A 16,996-nucleotide genomic window follows, 5' to 3' on the forward strand; every position below is an offset into this window, starting at 1 on the left:
TAATTGGGATGGAGTTCACAGGACTAGTAGATTGCAAGATATCATATATAAAAGATATTGATTTTTCTGAGCAAGACATGGGGCGGAGGCATTTATCAAGACACAAGCCTTTGAAAGTCTCATAATTTTGCAGATGTGTTTTTACATAGTCCCTTATTTGCAAATACCTAAAGAAACTACGTCCAGGTAGATTATATTTACTCTGTAACTGTGCAAAGGATGCAAACATACCTTTAATGTATAGGTCTCCTATTGTATGGATGCCTATAGTCCTCCAGAGATTGAAAGTATCATCCATAATGGATGGTGGAAAGGTCGGGTTTCTAGCGATAGGTAGTGCATAAGATATGGGTTTCAGCTTAAAGTGTGACTTAATTTGTTTCCAAATGCGCACTGTACTATGGATCATCACATTGCAATTATATAAAGACTTCTCAATAGTGCAAGGTGCCAGGAGAATGGCACCCAAAGAATAAGGCTGGCATGTCTCCTGTTCTAATTCGAGCCAGTTTGGTGGGATTGCTGTGTCATCCAGCCAGTATGCCATAATCCTAATTTGTGAGGCCCAATAATATGATAAAAAATTTGGGAGTGCCAAGCCCTCCTCCATCTTAGATTTGCAGAGGTGTTTCTTGCGAATTCTATGGGTTTTGTAGTCCCAAAGGAAAGGGAGCACAATCATGTCTATTTTATTAAAGAAGGATTTAGGAAGAAACACTGGAATGCTTTGAAATAAATAAAGTAATTAGGGCAAGAAAATCATTTTAATGGCATTGACTCTGCCCACTAATGATATTGGCAAGGACTTCCAGAACTGTATATTTGACTGTAACTTAGACAGCAGTGGTTGGAAATTCTCCTTAAATAACTGGGAGTGACACTTTGTGATCTGAATCCCTAAATATGTAAATTTTTCTGGAGACGAAAAGGGAGGTTCTGTAACCAGGCATTATTCTGTACGTGCACGGGCATTAGCTCGCTTTTATTCCAATTTATCCTATAGCCAGAGAAGGACCCAAAAGTGTTGATTTTATCAAGTATCTGCGGAATCGTGACTTGTGGCTGAGAGATGAATAACAAAACATCATCAGCGTATAATGAAATTTTGTTTAAAGATTTTTGTGTATTATAACCATGAATTAAGGGATCTGAGCGGATACTCTCGGCAAGGGGTTCGATTGCTAAAGCAAAAATCAAGGGCGATAGAGGGCACCCTTGTCTTGTTCCTCTATGTAGATTAAGACAGGGAGACAATATTTGGTTTGTGAGTATCTGAGCACGGGGGTTGTTATAAAGAAGTTTCACCATTGAAATAAATCTCTCACCAAAATTAAATCTTTTTAAGATTTCAAATAGATAAGGCCATTCAACTTGGTCAAATGCCTTCTCAGCATCGAGTGAGAGAATGGCTAACTCTTCCTTTGGTCTGTTAGTAGCATACATTACGTTAAACAAGCGTCTAAGATTGAAAAAAGAATTTATGCTTGGTATAAAACCAGTCTGGTCTGGATGCACTAATTTCTCCAAAAAGGGGCTTAATCTATTTGCTAAAATTTTAGAAAATAATTTCCCATCTTGGTTTAACAGGGAAATGGGACGAAAAGAGCCTACCTCTTCTGGGTCCTTACCCTTTTTGTGAATCACTGTAATGACTGCTTCTGTTAAGGTAGGAGGTAGGACACCATCAGTGTGAGCTTGAGTAAACACCTTATATAGATAAGGACAGAGAGTTTCGTTAAATTTTTTATACAGCTCTTCAGGTGTAACACAGTCCCAACGTAGATTCTGGGGAATTAAACCAGTATGCATAATTACTGGGGCGGTTCACCTGTACAGATTTAACACCTTAAACATATTATGCCATTCAGAAAGATGGGCTACCACTCTTTGGATGAACAAACAAGTGAGGGGCAAAGAGGCAAGAGCGGGACAAGAGCGTGAAAAAAAAGAAAACAAAAAGTTCACCACATCGGTGACGTCTCACCGACGTTCAGCGTCCTCTCGTTGCCCTCCGTTCTGGGATATGAATGTCTGTATGCAGCTCGCTACCCACGCAGCCCGGTGTATCCATTTCACTGCCGATGTCTCTATTGTAACAGTTTTGAGATCTTTTTGGAAGTTAGTCCTTGATTCATGTGTAATTGATGGAGGAGAAGTGTAAGTCTTCCAGCTTGTCTATCAATATGCTCAAGATGATTGAGTTGAACACCAAGCTATAATCCACAAACGGCATCCACGTGTAGGTCCCTCAGTGTTACAGATGTCTCAGCATTGTGTGAAGAGGTGCGGTGACGGTGATGATGTCTTCTGAGCATCTGTTTGTCCTATATGCAAACTGGTGAGGGTCAAATGTGGAAGGGAAGCTGGATTAGATGTGCTTCACAATGAGATTTTCTATGTGGTTTTGCCCAGATAGCTGAAGAAAAAGTGTCAGGGTGGTTTAAATATTCCTCCAGTTTAAAATTATTTGGGCCACTGTGGTCCTAGAAACACACAGAGTCCTTGACATTACCATATATTCTTTGTCCATTTTTTTGTGTTTTCAAGGATTTAGTATAGCGGTCTTCAGTTTTTGATAATTGCTAAGGTGGAAGAGTGGGCTAGAGTGGCATCTTGCCTGGCAGATCAGCCACCAGCTGTATTATTGTGTGTGTGTGTGTGTGTGTGTGTGAGAGCGCAAAAGTGAATTAGATGCACATTATAAAAGGTTTTGTGGTCCCTAGTAAAGTTAAAGGGCACTCTTGGACTTAATTTTGTTTTAGTGTGAATTGCTGTACTGGAAAAACACTTGCTAACTGAATCAGTTAATCCAGTGTACCACAGAGGGACTCTACTCAGTTTGTAGACACATCTCAAACATTATTTAAGCATGCAGGATTCGCCTTACCACAATCAGGGTTGCAGCATCACATATTCTGAATACTTGTAAATGAGAGATTTAAACTTTGTGTTTTAATGAGTTAGCAAATAAATCTAACAGAAAGAAAAGAGACTAATTTTAGACTTTGATGAAGACAGTTGTGTCGAAATGCTATGATATTATAACATAATAATCAGTGAGCTCCAGACCTCTTTCATTTTTTGATAATTGATTGTGCTTCAGCTTACAAGCCCCTGATTCATTTGCAAACTGTTGGAAGATGCACAGAGATTTCAGTTTTTTTTATTTCTGATAACATGTTTAGACTTTTTTGTTTTGTATTATAGGATGTAGATTTGTTGACAGAAATGAGCTCTTATTATGTGACATTAAATCTGTGCAGAAAGTAAAGGGATGTTAACATTTTCTGAAGCAACTGTACATATGTATTGAACAGACAAATTATATTTTTAATTCTCCTTTTGATTTAGCAGTTATTTAAAATGACCATAACTGATTGAATAACTTTGCAAGACTTAGACTTGCCCACAGTGTGAATATGCAGACATATGCACCTCAGCTTGCTTGCTTGCTTTACACACCACTGTATATTCATTTAAACCACACAGCTTCACACAGCAGAGCTTTACGCCATCATCACACTCACCGCAACATTCTCTCTCTGTTAACAACCAGCTAAGGAGCATGTTCGTCGCAACCGACAGAGCCGCACCTTTTTGGTGGAAAATGTCATAGGGGAGCTTTGGTCGGAGCTGGAAGAAGGTAGAGTCTTTCTCTTCTTGTACTCATCTGTTTGACTGTTTTATTCTTCCTTTAGGGTAACTGCTGTTGCTGTTCCCTATGGTGCCAACCTGTCATCTTGACAGTAGATTTACACTGTTTATCTTCTGAGAAACAAACTCCCCAGACATCCACTGACATGTTTTTTTTTTTTCAAAATGGCCATTTTCCAGTGCATTTTCCATGTTTTCCGTATCAGTATCAAGTAGTTTCAGAGCGAAACGCAACAAACAGAGGCAATGAAATAATTATGATAATAATAAATATAGTGTTATTGTTGCTTTTATTATTAGTTTTTGTTTTTTAAACTAGAAAAAAATCAGAGGAAAGACAGCTATCAAATTAGACTTAATTACTTAGTACGAGTTCTTTACAACCTGTCTGATCATTTGACTGCTTGTTTATGGGCCAAAGCTGAACTTGGTGAGTACAGAAAAGCCTTAACTGATAAAATGATGACCAAACAAATGAAGTGACTGAATATTTTCCCTTCTAACAAGCTAAATACACACTTAACAGAGCCGCTGTACTGTGTTCAGCACCTTACCACCTTACAACTAACATTATCAGACTCTGTAATTCTGTGATGCTTATACCTCTACTAACCATCTCAACTTAGTTTCCTTTGTCTCTGCATTGCCTGAGCCGGCTGGCGGTGCAGTCAAGCTTATACGAAATTACATACCCACTTATTCTTCATACAAATATGTATGAAAAAAACTGCACTGACATAATTGTTGACTGGTTCAACAGGAACACTGTTTGAATGGATTGCTAATCTCAATAGTTTTAACGAAATCCATAAATCTTAACACTGAATGTTTTCCAATGTTTCCATCAACTGAGGTCCAAACTGCCAGCTGCTGTCCACCCTCTGTACCTCACCCACTATTTGCATCACCTCACCATTGGTTTGTTGCAGTGTAGCTGCAGAAGATGACAGTCATCAGGATTGTCTGTAGAGTCCTTTGAAAATGTTCCTGTAAACAGTAGATTGGTGCTAGACAGGGGGCAGTGTCTGCGTGTTAGAGCCATGGAGACTGTTTGGAAATAAATAGTTTAAGAACATGCAGTTGTTAATACCTTGTGCCTGAACTCACTGCACATTGTGTTCCATTTTCATGTTCTCTCTGTATAGGTGACCGTTACGTGGTTGTGGATTGTGGTGGAGGAACAGTGGACCTGACTGTCCATCAGATCCGTCTTCCAGAGGGACATCTCAAAGAGCTCTACAAGGCTTCAGGTATGACGCAGTGTGACAGAACTCTTTTTGCAGTTGAAGTTTCAACCTAATTTTACTCCATTCACATTTACAACCAACTCTTTTCCCAGGTGGACCCTATGGCTCTATTGGGATTGATTATGAGTTTGAGAAGTTACTGTGCAAGATCTTTGGCCAGGATTTTATTGATCAATTTAAGATAAAGAGACCAGCCGCCTGGGTGGACTTGATGATTGCGTTTGAGTCTCGGAAGAGAGCAGCAACTCCTGACAGAACCAACCCCCTCAATATTAACCTGCCCTTCTCCTTCATTGACTACTACAAAAAGTTCAGAGGTCACAGTGTGGAGCACGCCCTGCGCAAGAGCAAGTGAGTGCCAACACAAAACCAAGGACTAAAGCCTAATCTGACATGTTGGGATAATGTTTGGAAGACTCTGACCCAGAGAAAGTTGCACTGTTTATATTTCAACATTCAGATTTACTGGTGATAAAGAGGACCTGAAGCAGGTTAATTCTGTCTGGCATGGACTTATTTGGCTATCAAGAGATATAGAATCGCATATGCACATGGAGAAAATGTAACTCTTATTTAGCACTAACATCCACGGATCAGTGCAGATTTGTTTGTAAAACTTAAATTTTTTTACGCAATTGGAGACAGGCTCTCTTTTGTCAAGCTTTGCATTAAAGTTGTGTTCATACTCCAAGAAAGATGCAGATAGCTGGAGACTTGCACATAATTCTAAACATGCTACAGTTGGGAATATGTGTGCACAACACATGGTAAGTGGGTCCTATTGACAGTAAAAAGAAGAGTTGCTGTATGGCTTCATAACATGAAAACATCAAAGGGAGGCACTAGATTTCTGCATCAACACCACAGTAAAATGAAAAAGCATCATTGCTGACAAGATAAAAACAAAAACATCTTATCCAGAAACACAGAATGCCAGGTCAAATTTAAAGCCTGAGAAGAATTAGCATTAGCTGAATTCTGAACTGAAGTCTGTCAATTTTTATGTCTGTAAAGCATAAATTTAGTACAGCGATGCATCTTAAACATATCTCAGTACAAGCAATCATGTTGACATGGCATTTAGTCACAGTGGTGGACCTAAATGCCTGTGGTGCTGCTTTTCCTAAATGAAAAAACGTCTTATGATGTCACCCTATAAACTGATGATAATAATAATAATCTAAAGTGATTTTGTCATCTGTTCACCTGCATGTGTCTGTTGTACATGAGCCAGGACACCAAGAGCACTAAAAAGCTGTTTCCTTCCTGATGTGTATGGCCGTAATTTTGAATGTGATCAGAACCATGTCCACATCTGCTATCGTCTATCAAGTCTGCATCGCTCTTTGTCTGCTGATGTGGAAAGAATGAAAGAAGACGTTTATGTCCAGTACTGTGCTTAGACACCTTCTTTCATTCACCACAATACCATGTATTATTTAACAGAATAATCTCCTGCTGTGATACATTTACAGCATCAGATCTGAGCCATGGAGTCTAGATTTTAAAGGCCTTCACTCATGTCTGCATGGATTTTCAGAAACTCACAGTGAATGATATTAGATGATGCTTCTACAGCTGACACGGAAGTCCACATGGGCCCCCAGGAAAACCTTGGGTGGGTCCAAAACCATCAAAATGTTCCCACACACATGTGGGATCACAGCAGATGGATGTTATGGATTCTTTCAGGATCTATTATTCAACAGACAGAAAGTATTAGGTCTACAGAGATGTAGTGTTAGTCTCCAGGGACAGGACTGAATGAGCTAGGCTTTAACAAAATCTATCAAACTTCATCTTAGTATAGATCTATGGTCTATGAGAAGATGTTATGAAGCTTCCTAACAGGTTGATGTCCAAGCAGAATCAGCTAGACATAACATATGCTACTTTGTTGAGTTGTGGGAACTACAAAAAGAGTGCTGTATGGTCTTTGGTTGACAACAGACAGCGCATATGAAGAAACACAAACAGACCTTACTAGTATTTTGGCTTGTCATCAAGTTACAGATTTAATATTAATCAGCTATGCAGTATCCAATATCACCCACATGACTTTTGGATCTGATTCGTGGTACCCATTGAAATAGGGCCATTTTCCTTCTTGTAAATCAGCTCAAGACACAGCTAATTTAACCCCTGAAAGCCATTTTTAGTTCTGCATGTGGTTGTTGGCGTCAGTTTGTAAGAATGTGTTTGTTTGAGGATGGAAAAAGTAGCAAAAAAAAAGAAATGACATGGAATGTTGATGGCAGTTTCTGAAGCTGTCTAACCATTGTGAAAAGTTTGTGGATGGATATTAGTGGCTTTCTCCGAAAAAGTTTCATTCTTAGCTGTGTTGGCTGACCAATTAAGAGTGTGTTTACTCTCAATGTAGAGTAAAATGAGGTGTAATAGTGTTTGTATGAGTTGGAGTTAAGGATGAAGTACCATCAGGGCTCTAATCAAGCTTGGCTAAACAAATTCTAATCTCAGCTCCATACATTTCAACTATTAAATACTAAATCTGTGCTCATCCAATTTACCTGTGATTGTGTATATATATATATATATATATATCAATATAGATATATATCTAAATATATATACCTAAATTGTATTGTATCCCTATTGTTTATACATTTAATTAATTGTACTGAATATAATGCATGCAACTGATTTCCTCTTCTCTCTAGTGTGGACTTTGTTAAATGGTCGTCTCAGGGGATGCTGAGGATGAGTCCCGATGCTATGAATTCCCTCTTTAAACCAACCATAGACCACATCATCCAACATCTCAGTAAGCTCCTTTCAGATATTGGAATTTAAGTACACTTGCAAATCTTCTAGCAGCAAATCACTTATTAAATGGCATTTTTAATTCAGACATTAATAACATTTTTTTCCCTTGTTGTAGAATTGGCAAAAATAACAGCCACCTAAGCTCTACTGCTGTTGTCATTGTGTTAGTCTAATAATGAATGCATGTCATGAAGGGAAGGGGTGCTACGGCGGTGTGGTGGTCAGCCTGGTTTAAACTGGGGCCTTTCTGTGTGGAGTCTGTTTGATCTCCACTTCCCTTTGTGGGGTTTCTCGGAGTGCTCTGGTTTCCTCCCACAGGAAAAAACCCAAATGTTAGATTAATTTATGATTCGTATGTATGTATGTATGTATGTTTGTTTCTCTCATTTGTCTCTGTGTTGGTTTTGTGATGGCTTGGTGGCGGTAGAGGATAAGCAACCCTGAGCCGGTTTAGAAAATATATATATCGATGATGAGAAAACAGAACTTAATATAAGAGTGTGAACAGTACCAGTTTAGGACTATTAGAGGAATGTGTTTTTGTTTCTGATTAAACAGAGAGGGTTCGTCTGCTTGGATTTTTTTGGTTGTCTAACTTTGTAAAAGATTTTCTTGTAAAAATAGTCACAACAGTCAAAGTACAACAGATGGAATCTTTTCAAGATAAAAAACCGTGGCCGTATTCACAAAGGATCTTCGGGCTAAAAGTAGCTCCTAACTGGCGAATTTAGGAGAAACTCCTAAAAATAATGCCTGTGTCAGTCTCAAATTTAGGACTCCTCATTTTTTTTCACTTTTAGGCCTAAAAGTAGCACCTAACTCTAGGAGAGCTTAAAAGTCCCCGAGAGGACTCCTAACTCAGTAAGAGCTATTCACAAAGAATCAGAAAATGGCTGCAGCGAGACAGAATAACGTCCTCGACTAACAGAAATAACCCGATCAGTCCGGAGACAAAATGTTTGGCAACACTACGATATTTAGCAACGGGAAAAATGCAACTTTGCAATGCTAATGATTTAGGAATATCGCAACCATCAGTCAGCCGTGCCATAAACCAAACCATCACCGCGCTCTCAAGACCACATACCATACAACAGTTTATCCGGTTTCCTTTGGACAATCAGTAACTACACAGGATCAAAGCCAACTTTATGGCAATTGCAGGTATGGTTGGTGCTATTGACGGGATGAATATCAAAATAGATGCGCCATCAATAGATGAGGACGTGTTTTTCAATCGAAAGAAAGTCCACTCCATCAACACGCAGTGTTGATGCAAATTTTGACTGATGTTGTTGCAAAGTGGTCTGTATCTACTCATGATTCACGTATTTTAATGGAGGCAGCTTTTTGAGAGGCGCCATGTACCAGTTGGATCTCACTTGCTGGGTGACAGTGGCTATCCCTGCAAGCCGTGATTACGTGATAACATGTAAGTGATTACGCTTAGCCCTATGCGTAAAAGCATTGTATTGGCTCTTTGTCGCCTTTTATTTTATTTGAATCCATATTTATTATTGTTTACTGTTTACCTCCATATATGTTAGAGCACACAAAAATACACAAAGTGTTGTGGAGAGAGGAATTGGGCAGATGAAACATCGTTTTCATGTCCTACATGATGAGCCTCAGCTCAGAGAGGGCAAGTACAGTCATTCCTGTAAGTGCACTTCTCCACAACCTTTGCATGCAGAGAAACATTCCACAGCTAGATGATGCTGATGATGATGGCGTTGACTATGATGCTGAATTTGGCCGTGTGGAACAGAGTGGACTTGAACGGCTGATATTTAAAGAGTTTAAATGCTGGAAATATGCTCATTGGATAATTGATCATTTGCAGGGTGCAAACGTTGATTTAATGCAATTGTATTTGTATTGTTTGCTTTCTCTCTCTCTCTTTTTAAACATGCATAACGTCATTATCGTATTTTGCTAACTACACTGTCCATAACTATTTGATAGTTAATTTGTAGTCTAGGCTATTTCCACGTTTTTCGTTGATTTAGTGGGCTCGTTTGTGGGATGTTGTGGAAGAGCTTCGCCGAGACCACCTGCACTCAAACAACCAATCAACCAATCATACTGAGCACTAAAGTCGTGCACGAGAAGCGACGTAATCCATAGCAACAGTGCATCACTCTTAGTGAACTCCTAAGGATTTATCCTTCGTATGAGTAGGTGTCAGCGGCTTTGTGAATTACTTTGAAGGAAAAACTCCTACGTAAAATGTTTTAGCGCGAGTTAGGAGCAGCGGTAAGATAAAAAGCTTTGTGAATACAGCTACTGATGAATAGTGTTTGAACTGATGCGTGAATATAGTTGGTAAGTACATTCAGTTTGCTAAAAGTAGCAGTGCTGGAGCGCTCCTCTCACAGCTTGTGGCTATAAAATTTGAATTACAGCTATATTTTGAGGGTGCCTCATGTTCAGCGTGCTCCAGAGTAAGAAATCAACTAATATCTCGAATATGAGTTATCTGATAAAAAAAAATCACAAGTAAAAAGAAGACAAGAATTTATCGCACCAGTGTTATATTCTACTGTATATAATGTGGACAATTTTGTGCTGAACGAGTGAACCACTGAGATTTGGGAACTTGGATGTAGTTTTGTTTTGCTTGGAAATTTTGAAAAAAGTTATTTGATACCCATGGTTTGAATTTGTTTAATTTGGCTTAAAAATTGTCTGTTTCGATGTGAATAAGGTGAAGGTAGTCTGATTCAACCCTCAATAAAAGGCTCTGCAGCTAACATCCTGGTACCAGGTACCACAGGGAACCTTCAGAGGTGATTTAGAGTCAAGGCCTCTGTGGGTTGGAGCCATTTTAAGAGCATTTAAAGGTGTACAACAAAACCCCAAATAGGTCAACAGGTATATCATAGTAATGCATGAGCTTAGCAGTGAATACAGTACCCCCCATGTGTTTGATAATTGTTTTGCTCATTGGTTTGTGTTTGTCTTCCGTAGCCGAACTTTTTGAGAAGCCAGAGGTCAGCGACATTAAGTTCCTGTTCCTAGTTGGAGGTTTTGCTGAGTCTGCGCTGCTGCAGCAAGCTGTCCAGAACATGCTCCAAGGGCGCAGCCGAATCATCATTCCCCATGATGTTGGCCTTACCATCCTAAAAGGTGCTGTGCTGTTTGGCCTGGACCCAAGTGTCATTAAAGTCCGCCGCTCACCCCTAACATACGGGGTAGGTGTCCTTAATCGCTTCGTGGAGGGTAAGCACCCGCCGGAAAAGCTGCTGGTGAAGGACGGGACGCGCTGGTGCACAGATGTCTTCGATACCTTCATTGCCGCTGACCAGTCTGTGGCGCTGGGGGAGATGGTAAAGCGGAGCTACACACCTGCAAAGCCTTCCCAGCAGGTCATTGTCATCCATGTCTACTGCTCCGAGAAAGAGAGTGTTGGCTTCATTAGTGAGCACGGTGTCAAGAAGTGTGGGACACTTCGTTTAGATGTGAGTGGAACGGAAAGCACAGCTCCACGCCGCGAGATCCAGACACTCATGCAGTTTGGTGACACAGAGATTCGAGCCATGGCAGTGGATGTGTCTACTGGGCGCACTGTCAAAGCTAGCATTGACTTCTTAAGCCATTAAGTAGGCCACAAGAGAATTCATGCTACAATATTCCTGATAGCAGTGGAAATTAAAGCATACAGCTTACACATATGCACACACAAGCTAGGGACATGAATGTTAACGAATCTCAAAGCTGGATTGAAGAGTGGTTGTAGCATAACAATAGCGCTCATCTTCAGTTTAAATCTAGACATTCAACTGTAGAACCTCCATATTATTACAAGATAAAGTAAAAAGGAGGTCTGAAGAGCTCAGTTTGTTTTAGGGCAGTCACTTCACTCCATCCCTTGACTTTATTTGCTCAGGAGTCCGTAGTGTTAACTCACTCAAAGAAACCCATGTTTCCACGCAGAGGCTACAGCTTTGCTGAGTTAGGTATAAAAGCCAAAAACAATAAAGGCGTATTCACTCTCGATGTTCGTTCACTTCTCAGCCATACTGTACTATTAGTCTTCTCTCTGCATTCCAGGAGAAAGGCACACAAAGCCAGATACGCAATATAAATGTAATTACATCCCAACAGACCTCACTTTCTTTTGCTATCGAAGGTTGTTTTTATGCCATGTCAAAACATATTCAATGTGAACCAAATAGAATTGTACACAATAGAAGCACTAAACACTTGGGCTGCAGGAGCATCCGTTGCATATGGACTCAGAGTGTGAAACACAATTTCTTTTCTTTTAAGCTCCCAGTGATCACCATCTCACTACTATCTTTGGTGTGCTATTGTGCACTGTTTCTCTGCAGTTCCATATGGTTGGACCGTAGCATTAGTTGAGCATGATTTAACCCATTAATTTAAGAAACTCCTTTCTGAAGCATCCCATTTTAATTAAATTTAATTTAAATTTAGTTTCAAAGTGTAAGTAACCCTAAATATAGTTTAGTTCGTCTTGATATTTACATACTGTTATCCTACACCTCTGAATTTTGGAGGATATATCGATAGAGAAACAGGGACCAGCAGTTAATTATACTGTATTTATTTTTTGGCCAACCTTGGGAAGTAAAACGAGCTTTAGATGACACTCTTATTCTCACATAAAAAGTTTAGTTTTCTTTCAATGTTCACATCAAAGAGACAAAAGAGAGTAAGATGAGCTTACATTTAAAGTCATGTGAAAAGCTGAAAGCTCTGCTTTGGAAAAATATGTTGCTATTTAGCTGAAAAAGTTTATCTGTTGGATGCAGCCACTTGCTGCTAGTTGAAACCAGCCCAATGAGGGAAGTGAGTCTGGAGCAGATTATCCAAAACTGCTTTCCGTGTCGGTCAGTTTCACATTACTAGGCTTTTGATACATTATTACTGCAAAAATACGAATAGTAAGCATTACAGAAAGACACATTTAGCTCATTACTGACAATTTGTTAGTTGCGTACTTAGGTTTATACCTTTATTTAGGCCATGATTTGCACTCATAACAACAAAAGAGAACCAAACAAATATACCTTTTTTTCTAACACCATCCAGTGTCCAATAGGAGCCAGGTTTTGTCTGGAAATGACATCAAGTATATCAGATTTGTCATCAGTAGCCTAAAAAGTATGGTCCTTTAATCATTCATCATATTATCAACAGTAAAATCTGAATAGAAGAAGGTGAAACGTGCTGCGAGATCAATCTGAAAAGCAAGAATAGCCATGCTTAATTGTTGCCTTTATTTGTTTATGCCTCTGATTAGCTGTGGACACAATGCTAATTGCCCACTTTAATATTATGAATTTAGGTGCGATTGCATGTAGAGGTGCAGGCCAGATGAGTGTTTATTTGTGTAAATACAGTATTTAAATATTGTACAGATTTTTAGCATCATTGCAGCAGCTTTAGAAACAACATGTATGAGTGAATGTGTGTGTGTGTGTGTGTGTGTTTTCACATGAGCATTTCATTTTCTCATCAGCCACGTGTGAGAGGCCAAGGCAGGTTTGATTGTCGTGTGCACGCAAAGATTGGATGTGTGATCTAATTTGCACCCACTAAAGAAACTTGAATACCTCTGTCCTTAAAAAGCGTTTCAGCGAACAACAAGTGTCCAGGTCCATCTTCCATCATGTCCTGTAGTAAGAATTTTACCATGATATTATGCATATAGTACTTTGCTTTATGTGTCAGTGCTTGAGACGTAGTCACTGAGCATCACACTGAATTTAAAGGCCAGTGTCGCATCTAAGCCCATCCAGCGTCCTCATGAAAAACTTCACAGGAGGAGGTAAAGAGATTTTACTGGGAGTTCTGTTTCTCACTGACTGAGGCCAAGAGCGGCCTTGGTTGCAATTTGATTTTATTTTTATGACAATATCTCGAGATCAAATGCTGATTCATGTGTAATCTCGAGATAATAAAGCTCATTTTTTGCGTGATAAGTTAGTTTATCGTGTTTTTTTTAAAATTTTTTATCATAGATCTTTGTTATCCAGAGATAATAAGATAATTAACTTGTGATCTCGAGATAATGATATTAATTGGCCTCCATACTAATTTACCTGCTTAATCCCTGCTTAAACTCTCCTCAAGAGCGTCATAGTCTTTCATACTTAGACAAAAGTAGCTGTGCTATAGCTTGCAATTAGTGCAGAGTTTGCAAGTTGCAAATTATTAAAAAAATGACAAATGTCGCTTTCAGACAAGTATATTGTCTGAAGTACGCAGAAGCTATCAGTGTTCAAACCAAGATTGCATTTACTTTGCCTTTATGAGTGAATTGAATGATTATCCTGATAACATTGAATTTATGAGATTTCAAGCCAAAAGTTTGACATTATGAGTTTGTTAAGCTTTCCCTTTGCTGTGACAGTTAAAGCTGGACACATTCCCTTCGAGGTATATCCTTACTTCATTTGATTATTTGAGAGGGACACTGCATGTTAGTGAACATTACTATAAAGGTTGAAGCTGTAAACATGACAGATCATAGTCAAATCGCTGAATTACATCTGTTATCCTTCAGCTGGTCAAGAGCATTACACGTGTAGTTTACTGATGCTGATGGACAGTACACAAAGAACAAACTCCAGATACAAGTCAACAAAACGCAAGTGGGCAATACCTTTTAGAGTCATGCAAAACTAAAAATGATCTCAAAGCTGGTTTGCCTGATTAGTCTTAAAAGTAGAGTATGTACAGAACTCTCTTGTTGAAATGAATGATTTATTGTAGAAGAAGGCAGATGGTATTTGTGCAACTGCCTCAGCTAGCTTAATAATTAATAACTCATTGTGATAAATATTCCAAATGGAAGGACAAAAAAATGTCTGCTACTAGTTTGTTTGGCTCAAGGAAGAGACCAACTACTGAGTTAGAGGCAGACCCCACAGATATTTTTACAATAATCACGTCATATTGAATTATAACCCATTTTATTTCAACCTTCATTGTAACTGTCAACTAAAGCTTGTCTTGCTTTTCACCATCTATGTACAAAGTTGCACAGGCTTCAGTGCCCTCTCCTGTCTTTGGCACTCTTTCTGCAATGCACGTTTTGCATGTATCACATATGAATGACTAAACAACAAGTTGATAACTATCACTAATTCACAGATTCAAGGTTGATGAGGATGGTATAGTGCCGGTGGTGTGTTTGCGACTGGCAGGGCTGCTTTCTGAGTGGATACAGTTGATGTTTATGTTCAAAGTTGATGGCACTGTGAACATAGCACTTCAGCACTTGACATACTTTACTGATAACTTACCCAGTGACTGCTTATTCCTTTTACATGTCTCTGTGCTCACAATGGATAAATATTTATTTCGAAGGAACTAATAACACCATGTTTATATAGGCTCCTTGGTTAGATAATTGCTCTGTATTTTGTGGAAACTTGAGCATTATGTGATTCACAGGCTACGCTTCTGTAGCAGCTTTATGCCTTAAGCTATGATGAATTATACTATAAGTCATGTTTATCTGAGATCAGCTTCCTGGTGTGTGAAGGAGCATTTCTGGTCAATCTGTGAAAAATGAAGTTGTTCAGCAGAGATGATTTTAGGTAGCAGTCTGGCCAGCTTGCATCTGCTTGTCACTATCGAAAATAATCAACAATTCAGAAGATTTTGCAAATAAAGTGACTGAGCTTTCACGTTAGGATCACTCAGCAATTCTGCTGCAATTCTGAAAAGCAACTGTTATTTTAGTATTTTATTGTTCATGCAAAGATTTCTTTTATTTTCTACTTGAGTTACTTATTTGTCCTCTTGCGGTTTTCACAGTATTGTGTGTAATTTGATCCATGTATTAACTGTCAGAATGACACCAATAAAATGTATGTGTATTTCAAATGATTCTGTTTTATTTTCTGTTCAGATCATTCAGCTCCTTATATATACTTACTCAAGGCTCAAAGAGGCTCTTGTGATGTCAGGAATGTTTGGATAGCCCAGCTTTGAGTGCCCCTTAAATGTTAGGTTGTGTTAAAGTCAAGTGAATGTGGATGAAAGTCTGGAACAGTCAGCACTCCTTGGTTTTTCTTCAACTTCAAGTTGTTCCTCAGAGATTTAAGGTATGTTTGAGCTCATTATTGGCGAGAATCTCTCCCTCCAAAAAACTAAGCTGTTATTCACCCAAGACAGAGTAGAAAAAAACCTTTCGCTGAATGTCTGGCACACTGCAGCAGCACTCTCTCTCCAGGCAATTTGCTTAAAAAAATAACTCACTGATCACTAAAATCACTGATCTTGCCACAAATCTCAAACTTTGACTAAAAAAGACGTTTTCTGCAGAAAGGAAAGATGTTCAACGGATTCCACTCAGCTCTACGCTCGCCACCAATCAAATACTTGACTGTTGCCTGATAGCTTTGCTTCCATCTGTGTGACCTACCAAGATCTGGAAACCTTGCTTGCTGCAGTTAACATCTTAGGGTCTGTCTCTTTTGAGTTTAGTACTACTAGATAATACTTGGGATGCAGCAAACAGCCTGAAAGCTCAGACCACACACCGAACTGCTTGAAAAATACTTGACTTACATCCTTACTCGCATATTGACCTCGTCTGCAGTTTGACCATGGACTGGAAGGCGTATGATCCCTTGTTTACAATCTCATGGTGAGTCGTGTTGAAGGGCCCAAACAGGCACCACAGACCGTGTTTTGTTTCAGTCTTTCCCAGCTAACATTAAGAACTGTTCCTAATTTCAACAATATTTCACCTGTGTTTGACTTTGTAATGGCAGTTCCCAGTACCCTACTGGTAGTGCATTCAATGACAAATGTGAAAATGATTCTCCAGCTTCTAACTGTTGGGGGGGATTCAGAGAAAGCCAATTAAAATCTTTTGTCGGGATGTAAAATATACTGTTTGAGCAGTAATAACTCCATCACTTCTTATGTTGAATTAACTATATGACTAAAATGAGATTTGGCGTGAATAAAGCAAAAAGAGGATGGAGGTGACGTAAGATTACCCTGCAATCTGAGAGGAATGTCATATTTTCAGATGGGGGCCTCCAAACAAAATGCCAGAGTTGGGATTTTTTCAACTTTTTGAGGTGTCAAAAATGACCTCAGCCACCCAAATATATGTTCTCAAAAAGAAAAATAAGTTTTCTGGGTTTTTTATAATGTATCCTTCTAATGTGGTAATCAAACTTTAAGACATAGAGCTGAGTAAAACAAACTCATAGTAACACCAAAACCTTTGAAGTCCCAGAAAAACCCCCAGAGCAAGTGGCTTGTTCAGAAGAAGCAACAAAGCAGTTCACAGTATCAAAATATAGAACAACATGGCA

The 16,996-nt window shown here is 39.0% G+C and overlaps 1 protein-coding gene across 3 annotated transcripts in view; it reads left to right on the plus strand.

Annotated features, from left to right (window-relative positions):
- Positions 1-15,551, plus strand: part of hspa12a (heat shock protein 12A) — a 79,170-nt gene extending 63,619 nt beyond the window's left edge. For 2 of the 3 annotated variants that reach the window (XM_072391588.1, XM_072391589.1), the window contains 5 exons: positions 3,557-3,643; positions 4,800-4,904; positions 4,994-5,252; positions 7,580-7,683; positions 10,656-15,551. In XM_072391588.1, the coding sequence (XP_072247689.1) occupies positions 3,557-3,643; positions 4,800-4,904; positions 4,994-5,252; positions 7,580-7,683; positions 10,656-11,287 (1,187 nt within the window). In that variant the 3' untranslated portion in view covers positions 11,288-15,551. The remainder of the gene's footprint in view (positions 1-3,556; positions 3,644-4,799; positions 4,905-4,993; positions 5,253-7,579; positions 7,684-10,655) is intronic. The other variant, XM_072391590.1, reaches the window with a different exon arrangement.
- The last annotated feature ends 1,445 nt before the right edge of the window (positions 15,552-16,996 follow it).

Source organism: Leuresthes tenuis, unplaced genomic scaffold (genome assembly GCF_036924035.1).
Source record: "Leuresthes tenuis unplaced genomic scaffold, fLeuTen1.0.hap1 SCAF_8, whole genome shotgun sequence".
Lineage (NCBI taxonomy): Eukaryota > Metazoa > Chordata > Actinopteri > Atheriniformes > Atherinopsidae > Leuresthes > Leuresthes tenuis.